The sequence below is a fragment of the Megalops cyprinoides genome, chromosome 4 (assembly GCF_013368585.1).
Source record: "Megalops cyprinoides isolate fMegCyp1 chromosome 4, fMegCyp1.pri, whole genome shotgun sequence".
In the NCBI taxonomy this organism is placed as follows: Eukaryota; Metazoa; Chordata; class Actinopteri; order Elopiformes; family Megalopidae; genus Megalops; species Megalops cyprinoides.
Window position 1 is genome coordinate 26,323,392 of NC_050586.1, and position 27,362 is coordinate 26,350,753.

Here is a 27,362-nt window from a genome sequence, read left to right on the forward strand (position 1 = left end):
ACCACTCTATTGTCTGAACAAGTAGACAAAACAGAAGATAACCCACATAAATTAATCTCTGTATAGAATTCTATGTTAAGGTGTGAAACACTTGGACATACCTTGGGTATTGGGCGGAGCAGTTTTGGCAGATAAAGTATAAAGAATGAATACAAAATAAAAAAAAAAAATACAAAACAAATATGGAAATTGCAAACTCACATCACATAAAGTGAACCCATAGAAACAAGGGCCTTCTAGCATAAAGAAAGACCCAGAAAAATGAGCAACAATGAGTCATGTCTTCACCTGCATGGGTCACGATAAGAAGGCGACCCACACATGAGTGATGCTGAGTGTCCAGCGAGAAACCTAAAGCTCTCAGGTGCGCATTATAACCAAGGTGCTTTCATCGTCTGCTGCCTGCAGTGTGCAACGTGTACGAACTTTCATTCTTCGTGTTTCGTGTTGGTAACTTGTTACCTACACAATACTTGTTAAGATGTACTGTACATCTACAACTTTAATGATTTGAAAATATGAAGGCTGAAATTATTGAAAAAAATGTGTAGTATAAATAGCTTGATATATGTACAGACAATAACCACAATTTCCCCATTTCAAAATGCTTGAAATAAATGATAAAAAAAATATTATGAAAAGGATAGCATAGAAACAAAATCAGTGAGATTAGCAATTAATAAGAAGCTTCTGTTTCTACTAACATGGTTTCTATCTGTGCAATGGGCTCATTGAAGGACCACAGCAGAACACTTGCAAGTTACTGTTTTTAAAACTCAATAGCAATGGCCCATGAGATTCTTGTAAATAATCTTGTAAATAACAATTCTAACACATTAATTTTGTTTTGTTGTTTTCATTTTTTTTTTTACAAAAGTTTCTCATTTTACATATGATTTTAAAAAAATCTGAGGTGGCAGCTGTCTGATTTTTCTCTCAGTCAGGTTCCTAGGAAGACTCAGAATTCAGAAAAGTGTCAGATCCACACATGATGTGTCCTTCAGACCTTTCATTCTACCTCCTCCGACGAGGGGTCACTAAAGGTCAACACTTCCATCCTATAAAATTGAGTTCAACACTTTCCGTCCCCCTCTCTATCAGATGTGCTGTTATCCTTTCGGAGAAAAGGGGAGGGGCTAAGATGCTTAGGCCAGGTGACTCTGGGGAGCCACAGAGAGAACACACCGATGATCTGCTCCAGGCTAAAAACACAAAAGATCAAAACATCCCACTGAAGAAATAAGGATAACAAAAGAAGAAAAAGAAAAGGAAGAGTATTTCCTGAGTGCAGACGTGCAGGAGAGCTAGAGAACATGGGCCTGGGTGTGGGGTGGCGGTCGGGGGGGGGGGGGGGGGCTGGGTGGTGCGCTTCAGGTTGAGGAGTGCAACATGCGCTTTGGAACTGTTATTAAAGAATAAAAAGCAAACACCATAAAAATGAACAAGGCGAAAATAAAATGTGTCAGTATAAATACGATGTGTTCTTTGCAGAGCTGTGAGAGCATTCGGATGCTGTTCACACTGCTATGTGCCTGCAGGCTTCTCTTCCTCCTCCTCTTCCTCCTCTACCCCGACCTGCTCGTCCAGTGGGATCTCAGTGGAGTCCTGAGTGCAAAGCGTTTTGGAGTCGCTGCAGCTGTTGTCCTCTTCCTCCTCCTCGTCTTCCTCCTCCTCTCCCTCCTCCTCTTCCTCGACGTGGCTGCCGCTGTCTTTCTCCGTGTCCGACTCGCCGTCCTCCTCCAGAGTCAGCTCGAACTGGAACTTGTCGGCCCCGCCCGGGCGGCTCCCGTCGGCCGCGTCCAGGGCGGGGGAGGGGCTCTGGGGGATGGTGCTCTGGTACCAGTCCCGGTTCTCCTCCAGCGTGTCCAGGATGTCCTGGGCGTCAGGGTGCACCAGGTCCGCCCACGTCTCCCACAGAGGGTGCACAATGTAGTCGATAAAGCCCACCTGTATCAGGTAAACCCACACATCAGTATAACAAAGCCCACCTCTACCAGGCACACACACATGTGCGTGCGCGTACACACACAAACAAGCATAAACAAGTCAGTGGTCAGGTTCCCCATGTGTCCTACAGGAGGTGGACGATGTGGGGGTTACACAACCTTTGAGCCCTCTGTCAGAGTGTTACCCTGTCAGAATTGAGAGTAGGTCTGGTTTTAATAGTCTCTGTTTTAGTCTACTTTACACATCATTCTTTCTTTAGAGCCCTTTCATATTATCATCACACCTTAATGTGCAGTGCTTTAGCCACCACCGTGTCCGGCTGCCTGACGTTTCAGAATCACAGATTTTTACAGCTGGATTGGGACAAAAGACAGTGAGTTGATCATTGGACCATGCTGGTGACTGAATGTGGACCGCTGTGGTGGTTGCGTATGTTTGTGTTTGTTGTGTGCGGTCGGTTCACCTGTGACTTCTCCACCGAGGCATTGTGTTTGTCGCACATGGGGCTGATCTCCATGCCGCGGTCGCGTTCGCGGTCGCCCTGGCTGAAGAACTCCTCCATGATGCGGTCGGTCCACTGGCGGTACAGCTGCAGCGGCTTGGTGGGGTTGCTCAGGTCAGCACAGTGAACCATGTTCTGCAGAACCTGAGATGAACCCAGACCGCTTCTGAACCACTTTTTCCAAACAGTCCTAAATCGCACCGCTTTCCAGAATCATTTATAATCACTGGCCCATTAATAGCGTAATCCTTTCAAGGATTGGTTCATTACTTAGTTAACTAATTGACTCATCTCTTTCTTGACAAGTTACTTCAAGAATTATATCTGCCTGCCTAAGTTCATGAGCTAGGTCTGTATCCTGTCTGAATGGTTCTGAGGTACACAGGGACACTGGGACAGGTGTCTTACCTGTATCCTATCAGAGTAGTTGTCTAGCAGCAGCACTCCAGAGCTGGTCACCTTCTTGGTTTCCACCATAGTTTTGAGGTCAGCTAGGAGGTTCATGTGTTTGGACATATCAGTGGCAAGGACCTAGGGAGTGGAGACACAGGTCAAGGACGTGGGCTTCTAGCCAGAAGGTCACAGGTTTCATGGGAGCCCTTAACAGAAAACATCTGTCTGTATAAATGGATACTATTTCAAATGTGAGCTGTGCGAGATACCTGGTGTGATGGATAAAAAACACATTGAGGCATAAAAGGAAGTGCATGAGCACTCCCCCAGATAGATTTCATGCTGTAAAGGTGCAACAGATGTCTAGGACAGTGACGTGGTTATGCCACAGGCTGCAGTGCTTAGAGACTACGCGCACACAGTCTCTCTCTCTCTCTCTCTCTCAGTGGCGCCAGTGGTGTTTAGATGGCCAGTGTAAATCTGTAAGTAGACTGCCAATGACTCACAATGTCGATGACCATCTTGCGCAGGGACTGCCGCTGCTTTTTGCTCAGGTTCTGGAAGATGTCACAGTTCTCCTCCTGCAGCAGCTTGAAGCCCACGGCCAGGTGGTGGTTCTCCAGCACAGAGGAGTCGTTGTACATGAGGGCCAGCTCCGAGTCTGAGGGAAACACAAGAGTAATAAAGCAAAATGCATTCGGTTTACCACTGAGTGTCTGCGCACAAACACACACACACACACACGCACACACACGCACACACACTAGGGATGTGCATCTCCATCACTGAGGCCAATGCAATATACATCCCGATGCATTGGCAAAAATCCGACACATTAAAGATACATATGAAGTGGGTGGCAGTGTAGCATAGTGGTTAAGGAGCAGGACTTGTAACCGAAAGGTTGCCCGCTGGGACACTGCTGCTGTACCCTTGGGCAAGGTACTTAACCCACAGTTGCCTCAGTAAATATCCAGCTGTATAAATGGATAACATTGTAAAACAACTGTCACCTATGTAAGTCGCTTTGAATAAAAGCGTCTGCCAAATGAATAAATGTAAATGTAAATATGAAGCCACTACTAATGCGATACAATATGATTCACCCCTATTGCGATGTAGTGCGACAATGTGATACGATGTGATGCAAAAGAATATGATGCTATGCAATTCAATATGGTACAGATAGTTTGGTTTTATTTCTTTGGTTCTAAATCCGAAGTGTCGCCAAACATTTGATTTGTAGCAATTCGGTGGAAAGTGTAGCTCTTCCTCCTCCATGATAATCCGTGACTCGCCCGGACTCGCCTCCAACTTGTGCAAGACTTGGCCGAGAGACTTGACGAGAATTTGCCACTGACAGCAGTGGAGATGAGAGAGTGCGCTTGAGAAACAATTTAGAGAGGAGGAATCAGTCTAAATATAAAATTATTGGTCAGAAATTATTGGTCACATTTCTAAATAATAAAGGCATAGGGCCTCTACTAATAATTATATATAAATAAATCAGATTTTACAGATGCAAAGATGTTAGAAACGATGCAACGATGCAAATTGTATGCAGTGAACACTTTTTTAATCAGGGCAATCGCATCGTGAACTTTTATGCCGTTGCACCGATGCGAATTGGTGAATCTTCTATCCCTAACACGCACACACACACACACACACACACACACACACACACACACACACACACACACACACAGACAAACAGGGAAGTCATGCTGTCATGCTTCACATGCCCCTTGTCCAACCAATGTCTCTCTCTCTACTCTGGTAGAAGAGAAACAGTTCATCTTGCTGAATTTGTTAGATGTTTAGACACCCCTGGCCTGCCTCATCCTGCAGACCCATGAGAGCTGGATGACGGGTGATCTTCTGTACCAAGCCTGATCACTATACCAAGCCTCTAATCCCATCTAAAATCCAACGGGAGTATTGCAAGAACTCTAACTTACAGGGATAATGGGGCAAAACCCCTTACATTTGAATTATGTAATCTTTCTGGATAAAAAAACCATAAACTCTTGTCCTGATGTCACTCCAATTTGAGGAGTACTGCCTCTTGTCTGCTCTTTGCAGCCAGATTGTTACCCTGCATGGAGACTGACACATGTGGATGCATGTCTTGTGACTGGCTGAAATAAAAGCACTCACTGGTGCTGATTGGCTGAAACAGAGATATTCCTAGGTGCTGACTGGCTGAATAATAACACTCACTGGTGCTGATGAGGAACTGGTTGGATACGCCCGGGTGGTCCACGTCATGAATAGCACTGGCAAAAATGGCAGCCAGAATTTCCAGGTCTGTAAACACCGCCTGTGAGAAGCAGAAAAAACTGCCTATTCAAATAGAAAACACATGTATGCACATGCATACAGTAACATAAACCCAGACAAATCAACCCTTATGCATGAAGGGAATGGAAATTTGGGATTTTGGGTGACAGTTAAAATGGCTTTAAACCGCTGTGCTTCATTAAAATAAAATGGCACATATGTGTTCAATGCTAGTCGATCTACCATTGGTAGATAATATGATCAGGTTGTCAAAACTGCTTTCCCATGCAGCAGCAATAGAGATCACATGGTCAGAGCTCCATACTACTAAAGCAGGGACCGATAACATGACCATGCGGTCAGAGCTCCTTACCTCTAATGCAGGGGTTGACAGCAGCACGTGGGTGGACTGGGTGACATCAGCAGCATGGATATTGTTGTGATAGGCAACATCACCATGGTAATGATCTTCTAAGGTCATCAGGTAAGTTATAAAGGTATCTAATGGAATTCTGAATGTTTTTAACAAGTCTCTCTCCTGAAAACGAGCACAAAAGCAACAATTCCATCAGCAGAGGTCTACGCTTAGAAAAAAAAGGCAGTTAGAATAATGGTTACATCACACTGTTACATAAATCAAAAATACAGCATCTTACCTGGAAGATTGTGTACATAATTACGGTTAAAGGTCTGTTTCCTGAAAACTCTGTGACTTTAAAAACATTAAGGCCCCATTTGTTTATATCCTCCAGCTCCTGAAAGAGAACACAATTTCTCATTAAAAAACACAGGTATATTACATTTAGACTTAACATTCTAAAAAAATACTGCATTCTTAGCTACAGGGCTGGTGGAAATAAAAGCTATTAAAATATTTATGACAGACCCTGACTTCAGTTGAGGCTATTTCAAAATTCTGCTTGAGTCTTATTCTCCTTCTCTGTAGCGGCTCCTTGCCCTCATAATGGCCAGCGAATCGGAGCCTTTCATCAATGTCGCTTTGATGAGGCCTGTCGCTCATCAGCTCCCCCTCGTGTCAGTCATTGTAAATGTTGTAGAAAGCTGGTGTGGAGTCCTCACCTTGGCCAGTGAGTCCTCGTTCTCAGTCTTCACGCCAAAGCGGGGGATGTTGGAGTTAGTCAGGCTGGAGCTGTGCGTTAGCTTCTTCACCCCACTGATCTGGGACATCGGCCGCTTCTTCTTCTCCTTCTCTTTCTGTGTCTGGGGAGAGGGCATCTCCACCTCATGCTGCTTGTCTAAGGGAGACACAGAGAAAGAGAGCCCTGACTTCAAATCGTCAGAGAGAAAGAGCTACAACATCAAAACTTCGAACAGAGAGAGCTATGACCTCAAGACTGGAACAGCTTCATTAAAGTGATAAAGCATAGACGTGAGAGAGAGAGCAGTGTTTTCCTGATGTTCATATTTAGACTGCGCTTTCAAACAGATCAAGACAGTGACACATCATATCCGACAGGAGAAAGACACCAGATATGACTCAGCCCGGCATGTGAGAATTAAACTCAGAGACAGTGTTTGAGTGTGATGTTCCAAGCCCACAAGCTCTTCAGAACAGCCTGATGCTGGAGCTTGTATTGTTTTCATTTGCTTGTCTTCAAAGAACTGTGTGAAGTTTATTTAAAAGACATTCAATGTTTTGTTCTGTGATAAAACAAGGCCAGATGTTTTCAGGTGAGCTGTTCTGACATACTTACCCAAGAAGGTGCTGGAAATGAACTCTGACACCTGGTTCCCTGACCGACTCATCTCGGACAGGTGCGTGAGCTCCCGGTTCAACATTCTTTTGAACTGGAAAGAAATGGCAAATACAGTGTTACCTGTGTGTAAATAGGCTGAATGCAGCTGTCCAGGAGGGTTTTAAACAGTTTTAACAACTTTCAAGCAGTAAGCTTTGATTCAAATGAATATGCTGAGAGAGAGAAAGGGGGGGGGGGGGGGGGCTAATGAATACTTTGGGCCCTCACAGGGGGCATCCGTGACAGGTACAGTATATAATGTCCTCACATGTAATGTCCTCACATTACAATGGTGTGTCTGGTTTTAATGTTGCTCAATGGCCAGCTCTGTAGGGACTGTGGGTCAACAGTGTGAATGGGCCAAGTGAATACACACACTCACTCACACTTATACTCCCGCACACACCCACATACAAACACACTGACATACACTCATACACTCAAACACACTCACACACACACACTCACACACACACACACACACACACACACACACACACACACACACACACACACACACACATACATACACTCAGACATTTCTAATATTCTCACTCCCCAGGAACAGCTGTGATAAGGTAAGGGTGCAAGAGTGTGGCACCAGGGACACATACACTAGAGAGACCCCAGACTGGCACTGAGGAGGATGTGGGATATTGCCTCAAATTGCTGAACCCTCCAAGCTCAAACCCTCTCACCCCCACCCTCAGTACTGAAGTCGTGCAGTGAATGAGCCCACCTCAACTCCATCACACACAACCCAACGCCCCCACGCTGCCAGACTTGATTAGGAAAGGAGAGACACAGTGCTTGGCTTTAATTAGTAGAACCGCCCCTAGCACACATTTGATAGAGAGCACTCTGGGTAAGAACAGCACTTCTGATTGGGTCAGTTGAACCACTCGATTCACCTTCACCAAAAATCCATGACCACTGGGGGCCTGAGAAAATGGGGGGCATACAAACAGTGACTAGATAAAGAGGTTAATCCTCTCTTCTGTTCATCTGGTGTATCCACGTGTTCTTAGAAGGCTGTGGAGGAATATTAACCCAGTTTGTGTGCGTAGTTGACACACATCAATCTCCAGGGCTGCTCACAAGCCGAATCCTCATACGTTCTTATATTCTTATATCCATGATACATTCTGTTACTCATGTGCACCATTAGCACCAAGCTGTCCAGTCCTTTCACAACAAAATTCATACCTACAGCCCAAGCCATTGAGTGTTATTACCAAGTGATGCCAGAGCACAGCATTTTTCATTCAAAACAATAAAATAATACACGCATATCACTTCAGAAAAAAAGAACAGATATAAAACATGGTGTGTATGAAGGCAGTGTGTTCATGCTGCGTGACAAAAGCATTCACCTAGAAACTGCTTTTCACTGAGGGTTGGGTTAGCAGGGGTGGGGAGAAGACACTTTCATTGCAGAATAAACGAGACAGACTTGGAGAAATGCTGGGACTCAAGCAGGGATCTGCTGTTCCAGAAATAGCCAGAGATCAGGGGGAAGCCTTTTTCCTCTAGTGGCCATTCATGGCAATTCTGAGGTGCGGTTCCTGCTCTTAGCAAAATGCAGGCTTTTATCAAAATGCAGGCATTTTTTGATAAACGCATCATATCTTCCAAAATGTGACATACCCCTCCCCCCCCCCCCCCCCCCCCCCCCCCCGCCCCCTGCAACATTTCCACTAATCTGTGCTTCTCACCCCCCGACCCAGTTCTGTCTGGCTGTATTATACGAAAGGGCACCGAGCCGTTTCAGAGCAGCCGAGTTTCATCTTATATGAGAAGGATCCCAGACTGCAGTCTCTCCTTATTAACCAGAGAGCACACAGACACACATCCACTCTAGCTGATCTCAGTACAGTAAATATGGCTGTCATTAAATTGTGATTCTGTCCATTTTCTCTCCATACTGTGAAAATACTGACTTCCAGAGATCTGAGGCCGGCTCCAGATCTGAACATATAAAATCTGATGATCTTACCTTTATGTAACCCCACGAAACCGAGAGCAAATAATTAGCCTCCGGCATTTTGAAGATGATGTCGAATTAGTCCAGAAAAAAAAACCCAAGATGATGAAAGGTAGAGATGTTACCAATCAGGCAAAAGAAGACAGGAATCAGACCCACAGGCGAAGCTGATGGGCTCACAGCAGCCCGAACGTGAGATCCCTCGGATGATCCTATCAGTCCCGCGCTCCAGGAGCACCACAGAGATGCAGCCCGGGTCTGTCTGCGGTGCACTGGCTGGTCTCACCGCGGACTGAAACCCATCTGCGATGCTCCGAAGAGTGAGACCGAGGCGGGGGAGGGGGAGGTGGGCCACTCGTCGAAAGCGCCTCGGCTCTCCGGGAAATTAATAATTGATGCAACGCAATGTAACCCTCCTGAGGGGAGACTTCTGTCAGCGACCATGCGATGGAGGGGTCTCTCTGCACAACAAGCCATGCACTGCACATGGGCTCTGCCCCACCCCTCCGCTCCACACAGCCAGCCAATCAAATTCCTCCAGGGGGAAAAAAAAACACAGAATGAGCTAACCTCAGACAGGCATGCTGTATGCTGATTGGTGCAGCAAGGAGGGAAGGTAAATCCTTTTTTTTCCTTTTTCTTCTCTTTGATCTAAGGACCACTGAGTGATGGTGAGATCTCACCCAGACACATTCGAGAAACTATTTCTGGAAGAGCTTAATGATGGAGGGAGGCTGCTGGTGTGTGGGTGTGTGTGTGTATGTGTGTACGTGCTTGGCCATGCAAGCATGTGTGTATGTGTGGTAAAATGTTTGTGTCTCCAGCCCAGAAGCATGAATATTCAGTCATATAATACCCCCAGAGAGAAGAACTCAGAGGCATATGACTATACAGTATGCATTAAACTTCTTGGTATCAACTGACCTACACATTTATCTGCCATCACCATGACAACTAAGGCAACACATATTCCTGACCCAGGTGTCACTTGCTCATATTTCAATATTGCAGTGATTTTGGAGGATGTTATTTTCACCTCCTGTTTCATGGCATTTAAATGGGGAACAGGGACACCCTTGTCAGCAGTGTGGTCTGTGACAGAAGAGTGTTCAGTGTACACTCTTATGAATCACTGAGTAACAGTACCAGTAATTTAACCTCAGGCTGGGTATCACAGTAAGGCTCAACCTAAAGCATGTGCCCCCATGATGCTTTCTAATGGTATAAGAATCAATATGTGACATTAACTAGACTGCTATAAAATCCAACCAACCCTGAACAACCTGCCAATGGAACCAGGCTGAATGGAGAATTATTCAGCTGCAAAAGTACCAAGTGTTGTAGTTTAGTTTTTCTAGGTGGCATATTTTTAACCTTTGTTAAAAGGTTAAAAATATGCCACCTGGAAAAGGGTCTATACCCACAGTGTAACGCCACCTGGCTCACCAGCATATTGGAAGGAATATTTTCTATTTTAGGCGCTCAGAACCCAACAGTGAGCGTCTCGCCTATGAGCTTTTTAAAGGAACAGGCCGTCCCTCAGGTACAAACGCTCTCCTCGCAGAGTAAAGGACTCACGGAGGGGCTGAGATGAAACGGCACCACTCTGCTCAGATGCAGCCAGCGTCTTCACCATCCCTCCTCCAGGCCTTTCATGTGCGGAGGCCTTCCACGGCCCCCTTTGAAATACGAAACGGCAAGCGCTCCCTTTCAGAGTGAGGGACGGGACAAAGAAGCAGACGGCGGGCTAACAGGTGCTCACAGCCACAGGGCGACCGCGACGCGACCTACTCAGGTGCAAAGCACATCGGGCAACACCCAAAAAAGAACGCACTTGGAAAAAAGTCTAGTGTTTGCAATAAGCAAATGTGTGTTCTGACTGTGGCTTAAAGAAGCAACATACTGGATATGGTGATCCTCCTTCATTCATTCACTCCCCTTTTGACAGAATGAATCTTTCACTCATGGACCAATCAAGAGAGTCAAAGAGTGGGTCTTCTGCAGTAATAATGTTTGACCACTAGAGGGTTGTCTGGGGAGGGTTCCACAGAGTAGTAATGGGAGAGTGGGGCTTCATGAACCCTATAATGGCTGGATCAATCATGTGCTGTCAATCGGAACACTTTCCCCCCTCATAGCAAAACAGGTTCAAGCCAGCAATTGGTTAAAGCCAGCCAGTGATTGGTAACATCCATCCATGTTGGACTCAGCCCCATTCAGTCTCATGTCTCTACCACAGTGGACTGAGCTCAGTGATCCGCAGGGAATAGCACCTTGGCGTTCTATTGTTAGTGCAGAAGAGGAGGTGTGATCACACAGCGCAGAGTTATAATGGGAAAAGCTCGCACTGTGGTCAGCTGCAGCTAGTGCCTAATATGTTTCTCACAGCGCTGCCCAGACAACGAATCTCTCAAGAGCTTATGTGACATACTCATTTCCTCCTCATTTTTTCATCTGTATTGGGTGTTATGTTTTACCAGAAGCCTCTAATCTGGGTACCTTACACAGTTTTGCTTAGTCTGTACTGCATCACTCATTATTTAAACCATTTACACTGATGGGCGTTGTTATGGGGGCAGTTGAGGTAAACTGCTTGGTTTAAGGGTACAGCAGTGTGTTGGGACTCAGAGTCTGGATCTCTGGGGCAAAGATCTGACCACAGAGACTAAGATAGATGCAGCATCATGTAATCATTATTTTACTTGCTGACAGAGAGAGGAATTTTTTCCCGCCCTATTCTTATGAACAGTGTTCATTTGCCACAGAAACAGCGACTCTGTCTTCTAGCTCTCCATACTTAACAGCAGATAGTCGCACCTCACCCTCTTTCTCTTGTACCAGTCTGGGCACACAAGCTCAGTCTCACTGCATCTCCAGCGAAAGGCCGCTACCTGTCGCCGTTCCCACCCCGCCACAGTCACTGGTGCGCCAGCATGCAGACGGCTGGTCCGTGTGCACAAGTGCGTTACCATGGAAACAGGGAGCATGCAGGCTTGTCTGTGCTTGTCTGTATGAGTGTGTGTGTCTGTGTGTGTGTGTGTGTGAATATCTGTGTGTATGTGAACGTGTGTGTACGCGTGTGTATGTATTTGTGCATGTGTGTGTGTGCGTGTGTGTGTCTGTGAGTATTTGTGTGCCTGTGTGCCTGTCTGTCTGTACGCCCATCTACCCAATGTCAGACTCACAGCTGTCTAGCATGTCAGGAGACAGACTGGAGATTCTGAGCATGCTCAGTGTGCCTTTGCACAGGGCTGCTAATCATTTCAGCCTCATTCTGCACGTCACTTTGACCTGTAAGACCTTTGAATTCTGGGTACCAGGAACCATACCAGAAAAAATATCTACTGCCTATAACCCATCCTGCTGACAAGTGAAAGTAAAATACTGGGGCACAAAAAATGAATAAAATAAAGGTAAATGCCACTAAATCAGTGATTGAAAGAAACGAGTCTACTGCCTATTTTTGAACAAATTGCTGTCTGTGAAAAGTGCTATGACTTCACAGCATTTTAGGGAGCAGCCACCAAACAGTGCTGTCATGTTAACGATTGTGCCTCTGTTGTGAGAGGTGACAAATATGCAGGTGACCTCAAATGTGTGGCTGCCTGTTCCCAGATCAGCCAAGTTTAGTCTGTCACTTTCAACAAATATGTCTGATTCTGCCTCATATGCCCAGAAGTGAATTCCTACCATATAAAATAACACTGCGAGGTCTTCTGCAGCACACAGTAGCACAGCTCATTCTCTAACCTGCCCCTGTGCATTACACCCTTTCTGAGAAAGGAGCAGCTTTTAGGGTTGTATAAGAGGGTGACAGTGTATCCTCTGTGCAGATTAAACAAGCAGAGAGTAAACACTCTCAAACTATTTAGTATTAGAGCAACACATAGCCAGATTACTCTGGGTTACAACATTCAGTCCATGACATAACACGAGGCCACATTCTGCTTTTATTCCGGCATCAGCTCCTCCCAATGACGCCAAAGTGACAGTTTATCCAATCGCAGGGCAGGGAAACTGTTATTATCCAGGTGATTAGTTATAATGGCTATTAAATTTGTGAGGATCTGGGAGGGGATAAGATAAAAGTCAGGTCAATGTGACTGTTTTTAAAAGTAGAATAAAATATAAATGTGTTTTCTCTGAATGGCATGCGTCATCAGACTGTCTCATGATCAGCTGTGTCTGCCTCTAACCAGCCTTCTAGCCGTCCCTCATGTATATCACTGCTATCAGGATATTATAATAATCCTAAACATAATCCCAGTCATAATCATAATCATAATCACATAATCACAATATACACCACATTCATCACTAATGCAATCAAACCATCAGAATCCAGATTAATTTAAATGCAGAAACTTTGACCGCATTGGCAACATTTTGACCTGAAATACACCCTGGGTTTATTGGCTCCAAACCTCAGTAAAAACCTTGAAAAGCATGCAAAACGCTATCTCTAAAATTTACAAACACAAGCCCCTTTACACCCAGATCTGGACAAGGTGCACTTAACAGCACAAAGAATGTATGCTTGCAATCTAAGAGCTCACATTGTCTTATTTATTATTATCATATCATAATAATAATAAATATTACAATAATGGTATTTATTTGATTGATCTGTAGGCCCTCATAACTGCAGTATAAATCATAGTAAATAGCCAGCATTTGACATATTACACACTGGCACAGCTGGATATTCACTGAGGAGATTCAGGGTTAGAACCCTGTTCAAGGGTACGACAGACCTATGTCCTCTCTGGGTTGAGAACTTACAACTTTGTAGTTGAAAGGTAAGTTGCTGACCTGTTTACCAGTAGAATATGGCAGTTAAGTAAATTTTAACTTGCAATTTGAGTGTGACTTTAGAGACCAGTATGTGATGAGAATTCTCATAATGTCTGTGCCCCCATTGTGACATCACACTCATTATCTTCATTTGAGATGCACAGCTAGCAAACCAACTTCCTCTGCTCCTTGTCTCTCTCTGTGGCTCCGCCCATGTAACCACGACTACCTGCATGACCCCCTTTCCTTTGCATGGAGGGGCTTGCAACCAGCCTGCATGCAATACTATAGAGCACAAAGCCTTGATCCCAGATGTATAATATCACAACCCAGCATCACAACCATGTCACAGGCATGTAGTGGATGCTTTTGCAGAAATTCTTCAGTCATTTACCAAGGCAACAGCATACGCAAGGTGTTATGACCAGGAGTCTTGCTTGGACACAAAACGGTATAACTAAACAATCACCTGAGTTTGATCTGAAATCTGAGATCAACGTGTGAAATGGCAGACATACACACTCTCCCACACTGAAACAGTCTTACACATGTTCACACATATACACACTGACTACTCAGTCTTACACTCTGACAACACATTCTTACACACAACTACACAACCACACAAACAAGCACATGCTAGAAACTCAAAAAATGACTCAAAACTCTTTCACACCCACAAGCTGTCCAGACACTAACACAATCAGACACTTATATACTAGGGTGACTGTATGTCCTCTTTTTCCCGGACATGTCCTCTTTTTGGGACCTAATGTGTCCCAAAAAGAGGACATCTCCAGGAAAAAGAGGACATACGGTCATCCTATTATATACTGGTTTGGTGTGTTTGTATGTGTGTGTTTCTGCCTGACTGACACTGCTTCCCTGAGCTGCCATCTTGGCTCTGAGAGAGCTGGTTGCTCCCTCTGTCTCTCTGCTGCAGCTGATGCTCTAGAAACCATCAGTAGTGGTGTTAGCTGGTGTCCTACCTTGTTGGAGGCCATCTCGCTCACTGAATGCCTGGTCTGCAAGGTCTCCAGCTGGTCCAGGCACCAGTCCAGCTCCTCAAGGGTCTCAGTGGCCAGCTTCTGGTATGCGTCCTCTAGGGGAAGAGAGGCCAGCGGCCGGTCAGTCCTCAGACGCTTCACGGCGTCCCCCACACTGTAGGTGTCCATGTTGGGAAGCCCAGAGTGGACGCATGAGTGACTCTTCATCATTCGGAGGATAACGCCCGGCCTGCTACCCCACCCCAAAGAGTGGGGGTCCCCAATGCCACGCTATAGGGTCTCCTCACCAAGAAAAGCCCAACACTGTCTCCTGCCTTGTGTAGGCTTAAAAAGACACACGCACGCACACGCAGACACACACACACGCACGCACGCACGCACGCACACACACACACACACACACACACACACACACACACACACACAGAGCCCTCAGTGATCCTGAGCACAGAGATGCAGGCTGTCGTGCTCAGTATGAGTCCAGTGGTGGATCCGGGAGAGGGTCAGTCTGGAGGTGGACTCCATGTTTGTCAGGGGATAAACCCCACGGAATAGCACTCATCCATCCACATCCAGAGCTGCTCAGAAGAGGTGCCAGTGCGATCCCAGACAGCCTATAGGAGCAGGGGAGCAGGGCTGCGTGGCGGGGATCTCTGGAGGTGTGGGGGGGCGTACACCGTGCGCCGCGCTGACGGTAACAGATGACTGGATCCTCCGCTTCCCCGGGCTTCCCGCCGCAGCAAGGACACGCGCTGTTATAACGGCTCTAATTCAGCAGATTAAAAGAGGGAGAGAATGGGGGGCTCTCTTCCCACTGGCTGGCTCTCGCGGTCTCAGACCGCTGGGCTGAGGGAGCTCTCTGCGGCCAAACGTGAGCACCGCACACTCACTGCCCAGACTTACAGCCACAGAACACCACACAGGATAAAAGAGGGACACAGACGCATCCCGGAACGGATCCAAAGCTGGATCTGGAGCCAGAGCTCGGTCCACATACTGCATGTGCTCCACATAGGCAACAACACTACCTCCACCCCCCCTCAGGACTTGGGAGACCGTTTCCATGGCTTCTAACCCCGCCCCCCTTTACATCACAGGACCATGATGTTCTGATTGCTGTCATTTTATCAATGCCAGGTGAGGCTTATTCACAGCTCCAAGGCCGGCTTCAATGACAGAGCTCAAAGGGTGTTGGGGGTACCTGTGCTCTGTGCTCTTACCTAAATTTCTGACTACAAGAGGGGTGATAAGGGTGTTAATATCATTCGGTTATTCGGGCAGTGATTTATTTGGCACATTATTGAAGCATTTTATAAGATCACAGCCGTGGGGGGGATAAGTTTACAGTTTAGCATATATCCCCATTTCCTACAAAATCAGAGCCATATCCAGACCGTCCCCTTCTGATTCTTACGGAAACTCAAAGCTAGTCTATACCCCAGGTTCTGTCTTAGGTCTTACTCTTACTTAAAGGTCTAGTGGCGGAGTCAGCAGTGACATGACTCGAGGTGGGACATGCATCGTCCCAGCATGTGGTGTCTTTCAGAACAGATCTCTGCTATCTTCACAGCGTGACTCCACCTGTGACAGGTGGAATGCACAGTGTTTCTGTGGGATGCAGAGTGGCACCACTGCGCTGGCCTGTGACGCAATGCGGTGGCGAAACGACACAATGGGAGACTGTCGTATCTAATGTAACATGTAACAGAGCAGAGAGCTTTCAGCTCTACTGTAACACTATAGTGTCCATGCTGGAACAGGAACACCAGCCATTCAAGGGGCAACCATAGCGGACCCACACTGACAAACTCACTCATCGCGTGCCCTCAGGACCTTTTAACAGGAGACAGTTGTGGCTTCTTAATGAGGCAGTGGTTTGAATTTCTTGATGAGGCAGTGGTTTGAATCTCTTAATGAGGAAGTTGTTTGAATGTCTTAATGAGGCAGTGGTCTGAATCCCTCTCCTTTGAGTCCCTCCTCACTGAAAGATCAATTCACATGACACAACACTCTGTGCACTAGCTACTTATTACATACATCATGTTTTCTTGAATAAATTTCATTATTTCTGTATAACATGACATTGCTCTATGCAATTCTGTTAAGACTAAAACAGAAATATGCACATTTTTCCTGCTTTTTGTTCCTACGTAGTCAAGGGGTATGAATAAATACAGAGGGCATTGCATGTATTGAAGGAGTAAATTGCATGATGAAATCTGGGACATGAACATACCATGCTTTTTTCTTTATTGTGTATGGATGCAAAGATTGAATATTGCAATAGGTGACTTCACTCTGTTCCCCTTCTATTCGTCTCTCTCCCCCTTCCTCTTTCCTACCCTTTCTCTCTCTCTCTCTCTCTCTCTCTCTCTCTCTCTCTCTCTCTCTCTCTCTCTCTCTCTCTCTCTCTCTCTCTCTCTTTCTCTTTCCTTACCTCTCATTCACCCTCCTTCCCTCTCTCTTGCTCTCCTTCCTTCTCGCTCTCTCACTCTCTCCCTCTCTCACACCCTCTCTTTTTGCCCTCTCCCTCCCTCTCTCACTCTCCCCCTGTCCCTCTCTCTCTCTCTCTCTCTCTCATTTGCTTGGCATGGTCCCAGAATCAGGGGTGCCACTCTCCTTGGCAGTGACGTCAGTCAGGTTTTTCTCATGCTGATTGTGACATCAGACAGCAGGCAGCAGGGAAGCTCCGGGGTGGATCACCAGAGTGGAATGGGAGGCAGGGAAAAAGGAGAGGAGACTGACGGAATACATCACACTGAACTGAGGCTGTCACTGCTCTGACTGTACTTATCCACCATCACTTTGATCATTGTCATCCTTATCTCATCATCATCGTTATCACCATCAAGGCCTAGAGCTGTATAGCTCTTTATGTAGCAGGTCTTCTGTCCTCCCGACGCCTCTACATCACCCCATGTCTCTGCCTCTCACCCAGGCCTATTTCAGGAGCTCTCTATGCACAGAGCTCTCTAGACTCAATTGAACCAGAATATGCTGACAGACATAAATTACTCAGAGAGGTAATTGCGAGGGGGAGATGGCTGAGGCAAAGGTTTGGATTAGGGTTAGGGTTAACACTCATCTGTAGGCTTCATGTTTTTTTCATCACCAAAACAGCTTGGCAGATTCAGATTCAGATTGAGATTTGATGACCAAAATCGATGAAAAAGTTTGTAGTGAAAAAAAAAAAATTAAGATTGGTATTCCAAGATGTCGTTAGATATTTATTAATTCCAGAACCAGCTACGTGTTATTTAACTTCATTTGTCTTGCTGGAACTGGGGTCCCTGGCTTTAGGGTGCGATCTCTGTGCCCCAACTAGTAACATCACTGTTAGGCCTGAGGTCTCATGGCTCCATCGTGCAGCTACCAGCTCACAGGACAGGTGTGTGTAAGTGTTTCATGAGGGCACTCACACGTTGCCTCTTTCCGTTCCACTGCTTACACATGAAACTGGGATTTTATTTCATTTCATTTGGCATTTTTTCGTGGAAAGCAGTGAATGACCTAGCACTGCTGTCACCGCATCTCCTCAGCAGAGCCTCACTCCCTCTGAAGAAGCAGATCTTCTGTGCACTGACACACAGCCACACTCGTACATACGATTACACACTAATGTCACGGCGTCCCTCTGGGCTGTTTTATTATTACCAGCCATTCAAGCAATTATTGCATTACACATAGATATCTACAGCAAAAAAAAACAAACAGTTTGAACACATTTATTGGGAAATCTGAATTACTGCAGCCCACATCAACCACAACTGTGAGGCGTGGATGATTAAGTAATTTTATAATGCTCATCAGTAATGCACATCAGTAATTCCAATTCATGAGCATGGAATTTCAAAATGTGTTCTTTGGCTCCCCCTAGAGGAATATTTATGACATGCCGCATTGTTCAGTGTTTAACTTCCTCAAATTCCTGTTACACGAGATGGTAATACATCTATAAGCCCCAGAGTTTCGTACCTCTACAAGCCATATACTATGCTACTTCTACAGGCACTACCTACCTAAAGGCCCTAGACTTCAGTTAATCCACAAGCTCTATATTATAGTAAATCTACAAGACTTTCACAATATTTGAACGTTTACAACAACTGTAGCACATCCTAAAAAGGGTAAGACATTTGATCCATATCACATGGTATGGCACACACACACACACACACACACACACACACACACACACACACACACACACATACACCTGTAATACTGACAGCACTATACCTGTGAAGGAGGTCTTGGTGATCGGCGGCTGGTTGCACATGGGTGATCTCCTGGTGATAAAGGGACAAAGTCAGCAACACTGTTTCCAGGAACAGAGCATAAAACCTGAGTCTTCCAAGCGTGGAGAGATCTTAAGGCTTCACATTCAGCCTCCATCTTTCACATTTAACAGGGAGGATTTGTGATTTCTGTGTCTGCCACTAGAGGGCACATGAGCCCTTCAGACTACTGTGTAATAAGATGGGAGGCAGCAGTTGGGACGATGCTGGATACAACACTGCCATCATGCTCTTGAATTATGGACACATAGCCTGCTGTAGCAGAATATCCAACTATATAAATGTGTAGACAGTAAAACTGTGCATGTGTGTACATATATTGTCAACGATTCAAAAACTACACTGTTGGGTGTTGAATACTCATGCAGACAACTCACTTGTTGGAGGCCCTGTCTTGTTGTAAGTTGGTTAATGCAGCAAAATTATTCCGTACAGTCCTCAGGCTAGCCAGCACCTACAGAGCACAGAGGTTAATCATAACAGGTGATAATTCCATATTTAGAAACTCACAGGGCATTTAATGCAAAATGGATATGCTAAAGGGCACACAAAGAGCATTTCTACAGAGTGAACAAAACAGCCAAACAGTTGCAAACACAACCTTGCCACACTGGAAATAACACTAACACCAGCAAACCTGTTACAGCATTGCTGAGGAGTGTAAGCTTTACTACTAAAAACACCTCAGCAATGGATTTCGTGAGGAGGGAACCTTCAGCCTCACAAAGTAATATGAAACGGTGTTCATTCAGGCATGTGCTAGTCAAAAGCCAAACCGCATACTTTCAACAAGTGTCAAAATCCCCCCTCTAAACTTAGCTGAGTAAACGCTTGTCCTGGCCACGTTTGTTTCTCTCTTTACAACAGAAATGACTCCTCAGCTAGTGCACCTGTTTAAATCAAGACAAACTAAAAGTAAACAATATATTGCAGAATACAGGAACTCACCTGTGCAAATGGCGTTACAATCATGTCATCTCCATGACTGGAAGAACATAGAAAAAGAGGAATTAATCATGGATTTAAGGTATTTCATATTATAGCCTTATCAAATTTTGTGTTATTCCTCCATGATGCAGTGCAAAGTAGGCCGAAAGGAGAGCAGGGGGGATTTCAAACTTTTTCAGTTTATTCTTATAATTTTTGAATGATAAGAAATATAAATATGTTAATTCATTGTCCTTTGTTGCTTATGTTGTTAAATATGCTTTGGAAATACCTTGTCGCATTTTAACCTTCTCCATGCCAAGACAGAAGCTGAATTACACTGAGATGGAAAGTGGAGAGAAAGTGAAAGGGAGGTGAAGTTAGGGGAGGAAATAAATTGTGAAAGAGAGGTGAAATTATGGGATGAAGAGAGAGAGAGTGAGAGGAGAAGAGAAGGAGAGAGGCCTACAGGAACATGGACATGCTATAGCCAACACCCACACCAACAGGCCTCGGCAGAATCCTCAGTGAAAACATTCTGTCACGTTTAGAGGTGACCCTGTCACCCAAACGCCTGTCTCCTAAAGCTGTGCAACACTTTACAGAACTGTGGGGGAGGATATGAGTGCCCTCGCCCAACCCCCGTGTCCTTAGAGGAGCAGCCTCTGTCTCTGGATCCTTCCCCAGAATGGCCGTGCCCCTCCATGCTGAAGACACCTGCTGACTGGCACACAGCCATGAATGCCTCTGCAGTAAACCAATACCGTGTAGTATAAGTGGGCACATCCAAGACAGCGGCCCCGCCCCCACCCAACACCGCCTAAGACGCCTGCAGTGGACACCCCTCCTAAAAGTCACCAGAGTCATTTCCCTGACAGCAAGGACAGGGAAACACAAACTGCCAAAAGCACCACTCTCTCACACACATAAAATCCAGGGTCAAACAGCTTTAGGGGCAGGGAAGACATTCAATAAGTATTGCTAAAGTCACACAAAAAGGGTCCTTCTCTCTCCAACACAAGAGCACACACACACACACACACACGGTTCCAGCGAGTGCTCATCCTTCCAGAAGGTTTCAACTGCGTGGCATGGTGAAGCTCCAGCTGCACAGACTTTGTCACGGCAGGATTTCAAAAAGCTTTGAAAGGAAGCGGGTCCCTGAGGTATCCTAAATGTTCCACTCACACCTTGGCCACCGTCTCATTTAAATAGAACCTCTGACCCGTCCCAAAGCGAGTAGGTGGACCTGTTTATGTACCAGTGCCGCAGGTGGCACACACTGGTGAGCGCTGTGAGATTCTGCAGCGATAGACATGCACTTTAGCCATGCATGGATGAAGCCTGTCCCTGGAGCCAGGGTTAGTGCAGGGGGAGAGAGGGGGTGTGCTAGTAGAGTAATTTGGGATAAGGGGTGCTGGGAAGGGGGAAAGAAACGCCATCCTGTCGGGCACTACATACCGTCTCCGTCCGTCGTTCGGTACACTGAAAAACCGGCTTATTTCCCGCATGGCTGCAGCCGGCAGGGTGTGGACACAGCGAGAAGAAGCTGTAGATTTCCCTCTGTCTCTCTCTCTGTCTATCTCACTCTACCTCTCTCTCTCTGCCTTTTTCTCTGTACGTCTCTCTCAGTCTCTCTCTTCCTCTCTCTTCCACTTCCTTCTCTGTCAGTTCTCAATTATTGCTTTCTCTCTCTCTGTCTATGTCTATGTCATTTTTTGTCAGTCACTCTGGATAAGAGCGCCTGCTAAATTAATAAATATAATTGCAAATACTTCCCTACCCCTCTCTCCACATCTCTCTGTCTCTCAGATTATCAGGTCTAGTTTATGCCAGTGCACCACATAAACTCACACACACACACACACACACACACACGCACACGTGTCTCTTTACGCCACACAGTGGCAGAAAGGTCAAGCAGACGCAGTGACATCATGCGGGCTGACGCAAAGACATCAGGAAGGAATGCGCCGTAAATAAAGACCTCTAAACTTAGCGGGATAGCACCTGCCTCGAGGTTAAAGGTCACTGCCAATGCCCACTCACTCACATCAAAATCTGTCATCATCACCATGATAATTATTTTCAGTTGAAGCAGTAGTTGTGGTGACAACATTGGTATTATAATGTTTGACATTTTTTCCATTTTTAGCACTCATGCCACTGTCGTTACTACTATTGATAACAATGATAATGATACTATTACTAACAAAAATCATGATCTGCACATCATCATCCTAATCATCATCCTCATCATCATCAGCTCCCTCTTCCTCTCCATATAAAGGCCAAAACGCAGCCCACATGTTCCGTGTTATAAAGCAGATGCTGGAGGATGTACAGAAAGGACAGTCTGTTCCCCTGGCAGCAGAAGACAGGAGCCGGGAGACAGGAGGGCTGGTTGAGCTGGGGTCACTGGTGTGCTGGATAACCGAGCTCTCCCTCCTCTCTCAGTACTAACACCCCCTGAACATCACCAGGGTGCTGGATAACAGAGCCCCTCCTCCTCCGATGGCACTGTCACTGAATGAACACCATAAAATTAACTCCTCACTATAAACTCCACCTCTCACCTCAACACCGAAAATTTTATCATCCTTCTCTCAGATTAATTTCACAAACAACGTACTAGTCACAAAACTGGATTTTGCCTGCATCCAGTTTTGATGATTTCCCTCCCCACTCTGTCACCTTTGACATTACTTTACAAGAGCAGAGGTGTCTGACAGGAAGTAAGGCCTGATTGGAATTACACTGTGCATTTTGATCATGACCTCTGGCCCTTTGCAACGCGAGAAAATGTTTCTGTGGAATTTCCGTATCACAGTGTTTGATGTAGCTAAGCAGCTGTACGGGTTCAGTGCTCCACCAAGGTAAACAGTAACTGCTGGAGTTACATATTAGCGTGTGGATCTCCTTTTACCCGCACAACCCCTCCCCTATTCAGCGCGTAATTACTCATCTGCTGTGAATGTCCATTTGCCACCGACTCCACAGTCTGTAAGCTCAGCTGAGACTCTGAAGGTTAGAGTTCAGTTGCTTGATACACTGACAGAACGTTCAGTCTGAGAGGGGTTTGGAATCCTACACTACAGCATTTCTCTGCGCTAGTCCTGGTGTGTTTCATTGTGTGTGTGTGTGTGTGTGTGTGTGTGTGTGTGTGTGTGTGTGTGTGTGTTTGTGTGTGTGTGTGCGCGTGTGTGAGGAGGGGGTGAGGGTGTTCTTTCCAGCTCACCTCTCAAGTAGCAACCTTTATTGAGTTACTCTCTGAATGATTGTTTGGAGCAGGGTTCAGCTGTGTGTTAATTAATAAAAAGATAAAGGAGAGCAGAGTTTCATTTTCCGAGTTTAAAGCCTCATGGTTTTGAATTCTCCTGCCTGAAATGTACGTGTACACACATCTCCATAAAGGGATTCATTACTCACACAATAGTGCAGTTTCATAAATTGCTTGGGGGTGAAGAAGCAGGGTTTTAATTATTCAAATAATCAATCCTGGGGGCCATAAAATGATTATCAAATTGAAGATGTGCCTGATACGAACTCAAAGGGTGGATTGGATCTCGCCCCCTCTCTCCTCACTGTATTACTACTGTATTTCTTTAAGAAATACAATTACTAGAGCTCATAGACTTTGGAGAGTGACATAATCCATACTTAGGGCTTTTTAAATTATTTAATATAAAAAATAAATGGAGGCCAATGGAGCCACTTCCGTTCAGAAAATGTCACAAAAATATGGCGACAGTGCCATTTATGACAGGGCTTCAGACAAAGGGTGGGATCACAGTTTTTACATACTGCAATGATACATGACCCAAAGCTTAACATCAGGACAAGCTCCAAATGGCATCAACCAATCAATTGTAAGCACCTCATCATTGCCAAACACCTCTATGGAGAAAAGGCTTTTCTGGGACAGTGAAAAACAGTTTTTGACCGTTATCAGAATAAATGTTCAGCATTAAACCCTGTGAGCTTTCTTACTTTCGTACTTATCCAGTCCACACAGAGTCTTATCTCACTGGACAGCTGAAGTTGATTCTCCCCAGAGCAATGCTAAGAATACAGACCTCGTTCTGAGGTTCCAGCTGTCCCTCAGACCTCCAACCACGCTCTGTCACAGGCCCTCTCAGGGGAAGATCAGACCTTAGGGCCACGCTGATTGACAGCTGCCACTCTGCTTTGATCGGGAGCCTCTTGCAGCTGTGTCTACCTCTGTCCCCGTTCCGCATATGCTGAAGGCGTGCCATTATTTATGCCTTCATACACAGAGGGGAAGCACACCTGTATGTTTTACAGGACACGCATGGTAGGGCTGCACTCTGGAAACCATCAGCAGGCTGATAATGATGATGGCAATGCTGATAATAACAATAATAATGATGATGATGGATTGCATTTACATAGCACCTTCCCATTACCTTATGGAGGTATGGAGTATGGAGCATGGAGTAGGGGGGACTCGTTTCAGCAACCACCAATGTGTGTGTTGAAGTGACAGTGACGGCCGTGCGGTGGGCACTCACATGTCGCTGGCGATGGAGGAGTTCCGTGACATGGACTTGGGCGACAGGTCGTAGTCGCTGTCGGAGCGGTACAGGAAGGACTCGCGCCGCTGGCTGTGGACAAAGTTGGCCTGGAGGATGAGCCCCGACCCAGGGCTCGCCATGGGGTCCAGCGGACTGCGGCCCGACGATGTTCCATTGTCCACATCGAAGCTGCAGGAAAGAGGAGGAGCCATACTGTCAGTCTAGCACAGCTCTTAAGTACACAAGACTAAAACAGTATTAAAATGAGTACACAAGACTAAATCAGTACTAAAATGAGTACACAAGACTAAATCAGTACTAAAATGAGTACACAAGACTAAAACAGTATTAAAATGAGTACACAAGACTAAAACAGTATTAAAATGAGTCCACAAGACTAAAACAGTACTAAAATAAACACACAGGACTAAAGCTGAATTAAAATTGAGTATGTACAACTAAAATTGGCAGAAACAGGACAAAAATATGCTAATGGGCCCTCAGACAGATGCTACCGGTGAGACCCAAGACAAAATACAGCCACTCCTCTCAAAATAACCGTGAAATCGCACAGAACAAACAGGCTGTGATGTTCCTGTAAATGCTGTTCAGAAAGGATTTCGCTGAAGACACAAGGTTTAGCCTCTGCATGGGATCAAATCCAAACCCATAACCACATACCATTAAAAAGGGGACAAAGTCGAAGCATTTAGATGGTACTCTGAGCTGTAGAATGCAGAAATACACTGTGTCAGTTTCCCTGCTTTCTACATGGGGGGAATTTCAGCATTTTAATATGATCATACTCTCAGAGTGGTTTCTCCTCTTTAACGCACTCATTATTCAGCACTACCGACCAAAAGGCAGCATATGCTACAGTTCAAGCTGGCTGGAACACCCACACCAGGGACAGAAATCACTCCCGAGCTGGCAACCACATACCAGGACACAAAGTCACATGGCTCCAGCACTGGCATGGGGGACATATTTGCCAAGAGAGGAATGTGACGGAGTGTTTTTAACCCTGTAAAAATCGACCCCCAGTATGAAAGGCATTTCACTGCCATCACGCCGCTAGTGCACAGAGACTGTCCTTTCCCACACTTCCCTGCGCGCCTCGCCTGAGTGCGAGGGGCATCACTGCACGTGCGTTCCTGTTTAACACAGCTGTCCACCTCCTCGCTGAACACCACAAGCCAACATATCCATCTCTGTTCAGATCCAATGAGAAACCGGCATCTGCTGATGAGCTGTCTGTACCGCTTTAATGAGTACATATACATGCACATGAATGACAGAAAGCAGAATAGATGAGGTTTAGTACAGTATTAAACTTCTGTGTACTAAGCCCCCTGTTTACATAGCCACCCGGAGAACACAGCTTTAGGGATCTGCAGTCTGTCTCCTGCACTTAGCTAATCAGTTTACCAATATTTACTTAACCTCAGGCTAATATTTTACTAACACACTCTAATGTCATATAGCAGCAATGTTCCTCACAAGCAAAACGGAGAACAAAGTTTCCTCAAGTCTTTATGCCGTTAATCAAGCATAATCTGGCAGCTTCTGTGGGTTGTAAGAGCCAAAGGCAACACCACACGTGTTCCCACAACACGGACACGTCTTTCTGTCAGACTGGGATCTCCGAAAGACCCTCCATCAGCTAAACAAGTCTGACCGTCTTAAAAGCAAGTGTTGGATCTCTGCCTAATGAGCTAACACAGCCCGAAGGAAACATGCCGTTCTGAGCTCCCCCCCTTACAAGCGCACAAATGAGTGATACAGCAAATGATATCCCCGTCTGTTCCCACGTCAACACATCCCACGCTCACACCCGTGACTCCATCAGGGCCACGCGAGTCAGTCACGTGTGAACAAACGCGCTTCCCTAGGCTAATGTTAAAGTGCAACCTTTTTCCCGCTACGCATCGGTTCCCTTCCTGAATGTTTACGCTCAACTACGCAACTACCTCAGACACCTGCATCGCTCCCTCACCTGGCTTCCGCAGAGGGACTGACTGGTTTCTACACCTGCTTTGACACCTGCTTGCCCCCTAACACACACACACACACACACCTCCCCATAGCTTGTGCTTATACATCCTCAAGTTTGGCTTGTGGCAAAAAAAGCCCCGAGTCAAGAAAGGAGATTTTCTGATAGCTACGGCTCCTGGCCCAGGGAAGGCCACTAACCAGGAGAGCCAGAATTAGCCAGTTTTTCCAGTGCTGCCACATTTTCAGATTAAGGCAGGTGGCCGTTTACCTGATTCACAATATGACACATTAAAAGGATCGCATTACACTGTCATTCAGCATGCAGTTTAAAATACCATGGCAGGCACCCTAACAGCAGACAAACCTATTGACCGCGATAAACTTGATTTAGAGTCTACGCTCAGCTGTAAAAGGTTTTACTCTTAAATTACAAGATGGGCTTCTAAATTGACACTGGTAATATTAACTTAGAAGTATACCTGCTTGATCTATTTATTCCCAAAAAAACAAGTCCTTCTGCCCTAAGGTGCTTGCCACATTTTACACATTTCTGAGAGTAAAATACATAGAGAAAATTGTTGCCTTGTAAGCAGGCTCCCCAATGCAACAGAGAGCATATGTCTACTTATAAACAGTCTGTTCAAAATACAGTGGCAAAGGCAGAGGAGTGGTCTTCAGCCCCATATCCTCCGACAGGGACAAAGACACCAGGTCTCCTATCTTTGTCTCTTAAACAGCAGTCTTGGCAAAGCCACTGGCCTTTAGAAGCTTGGGTGGGTTTTGTTATTGAAACAACAGAAGATTTCCCAATCCAGCCAAGTCAAGCAGTACACTTCCTCTCCCCCAATCACCCAAGTGAAATCTGAACCCCTCTGGGGGCAGGGAGAGGGGGGCATCCACCTGTGTTAAAGGAACAAACAGCCCCTTTTTAGATGCATTT

The 27,362-nt window shown here is 45.8% G+C and overlaps 1 protein-coding gene across 5 annotated transcripts in view; it reads right to left on the minus strand.

Annotated features, from left to right (window-relative positions):
- Positions 1–1,354: 1,354 nt before the first annotated feature.
- The window catches only part of pde4d (phosphodiesterase 4D, cAMP-specific), a 64,115-nt gene continuing 38,107 nt past the window's right edge, over positions 1,355–27,362 (minus strand). For 3 of the 5 annotated variants that reach the window (XM_036526430.1, XM_036526432.1, XM_036526431.1), the window contains exons 2-15: positions 24,425–24,616; positions 19,914–19,950; positions 19,343–19,419; positions 18,907–18,956; positions 14,650–14,762; positions 6,841–6,934; positions 6,206–6,381; positions 5,782–5,880; positions 5,499–5,663; positions 5,066–5,165; positions 3,349–3,503; positions 2,858–2,980; positions 2,411–2,593; positions 1,355–1,947 (exon numbers count right to left, since the gene is read on the minus strand). In XM_036526430.1, the coding sequence (XP_036382323.1) occupies positions 1,525–1,947; positions 2,411–2,593; positions 2,858–2,980; positions 3,349–3,503; positions 5,066–5,165; positions 5,499–5,663; positions 5,782–5,880; positions 6,206–6,381; positions 6,841–6,934; positions 14,650–14,762; positions 18,907–18,956; positions 19,343–19,419; positions 19,914–19,950; positions 24,425–24,616 (1,987 nt within the window). In that variant the 3' untranslated portion in view covers positions 1,355–1,524. Of the gene's footprint in view, positions 1,948–2,410; positions 2,594–2,857; positions 2,981–3,348; positions 3,504–5,065; positions 5,166–5,498; positions 5,664–5,781; positions 5,881–6,205; positions 6,382–6,840; positions 6,935–8,878; positions 8,953–14,649; positions 14,763–18,906; positions 18,957–19,342; positions 19,420–19,913; positions 19,951–21,353; positions 21,481–24,424; positions 24,617–27,362 lie in introns of those variants that run through there. The other 2 variants (XM_036526433.1, XM_036526434.1) reach the window with 2 other exon arrangements.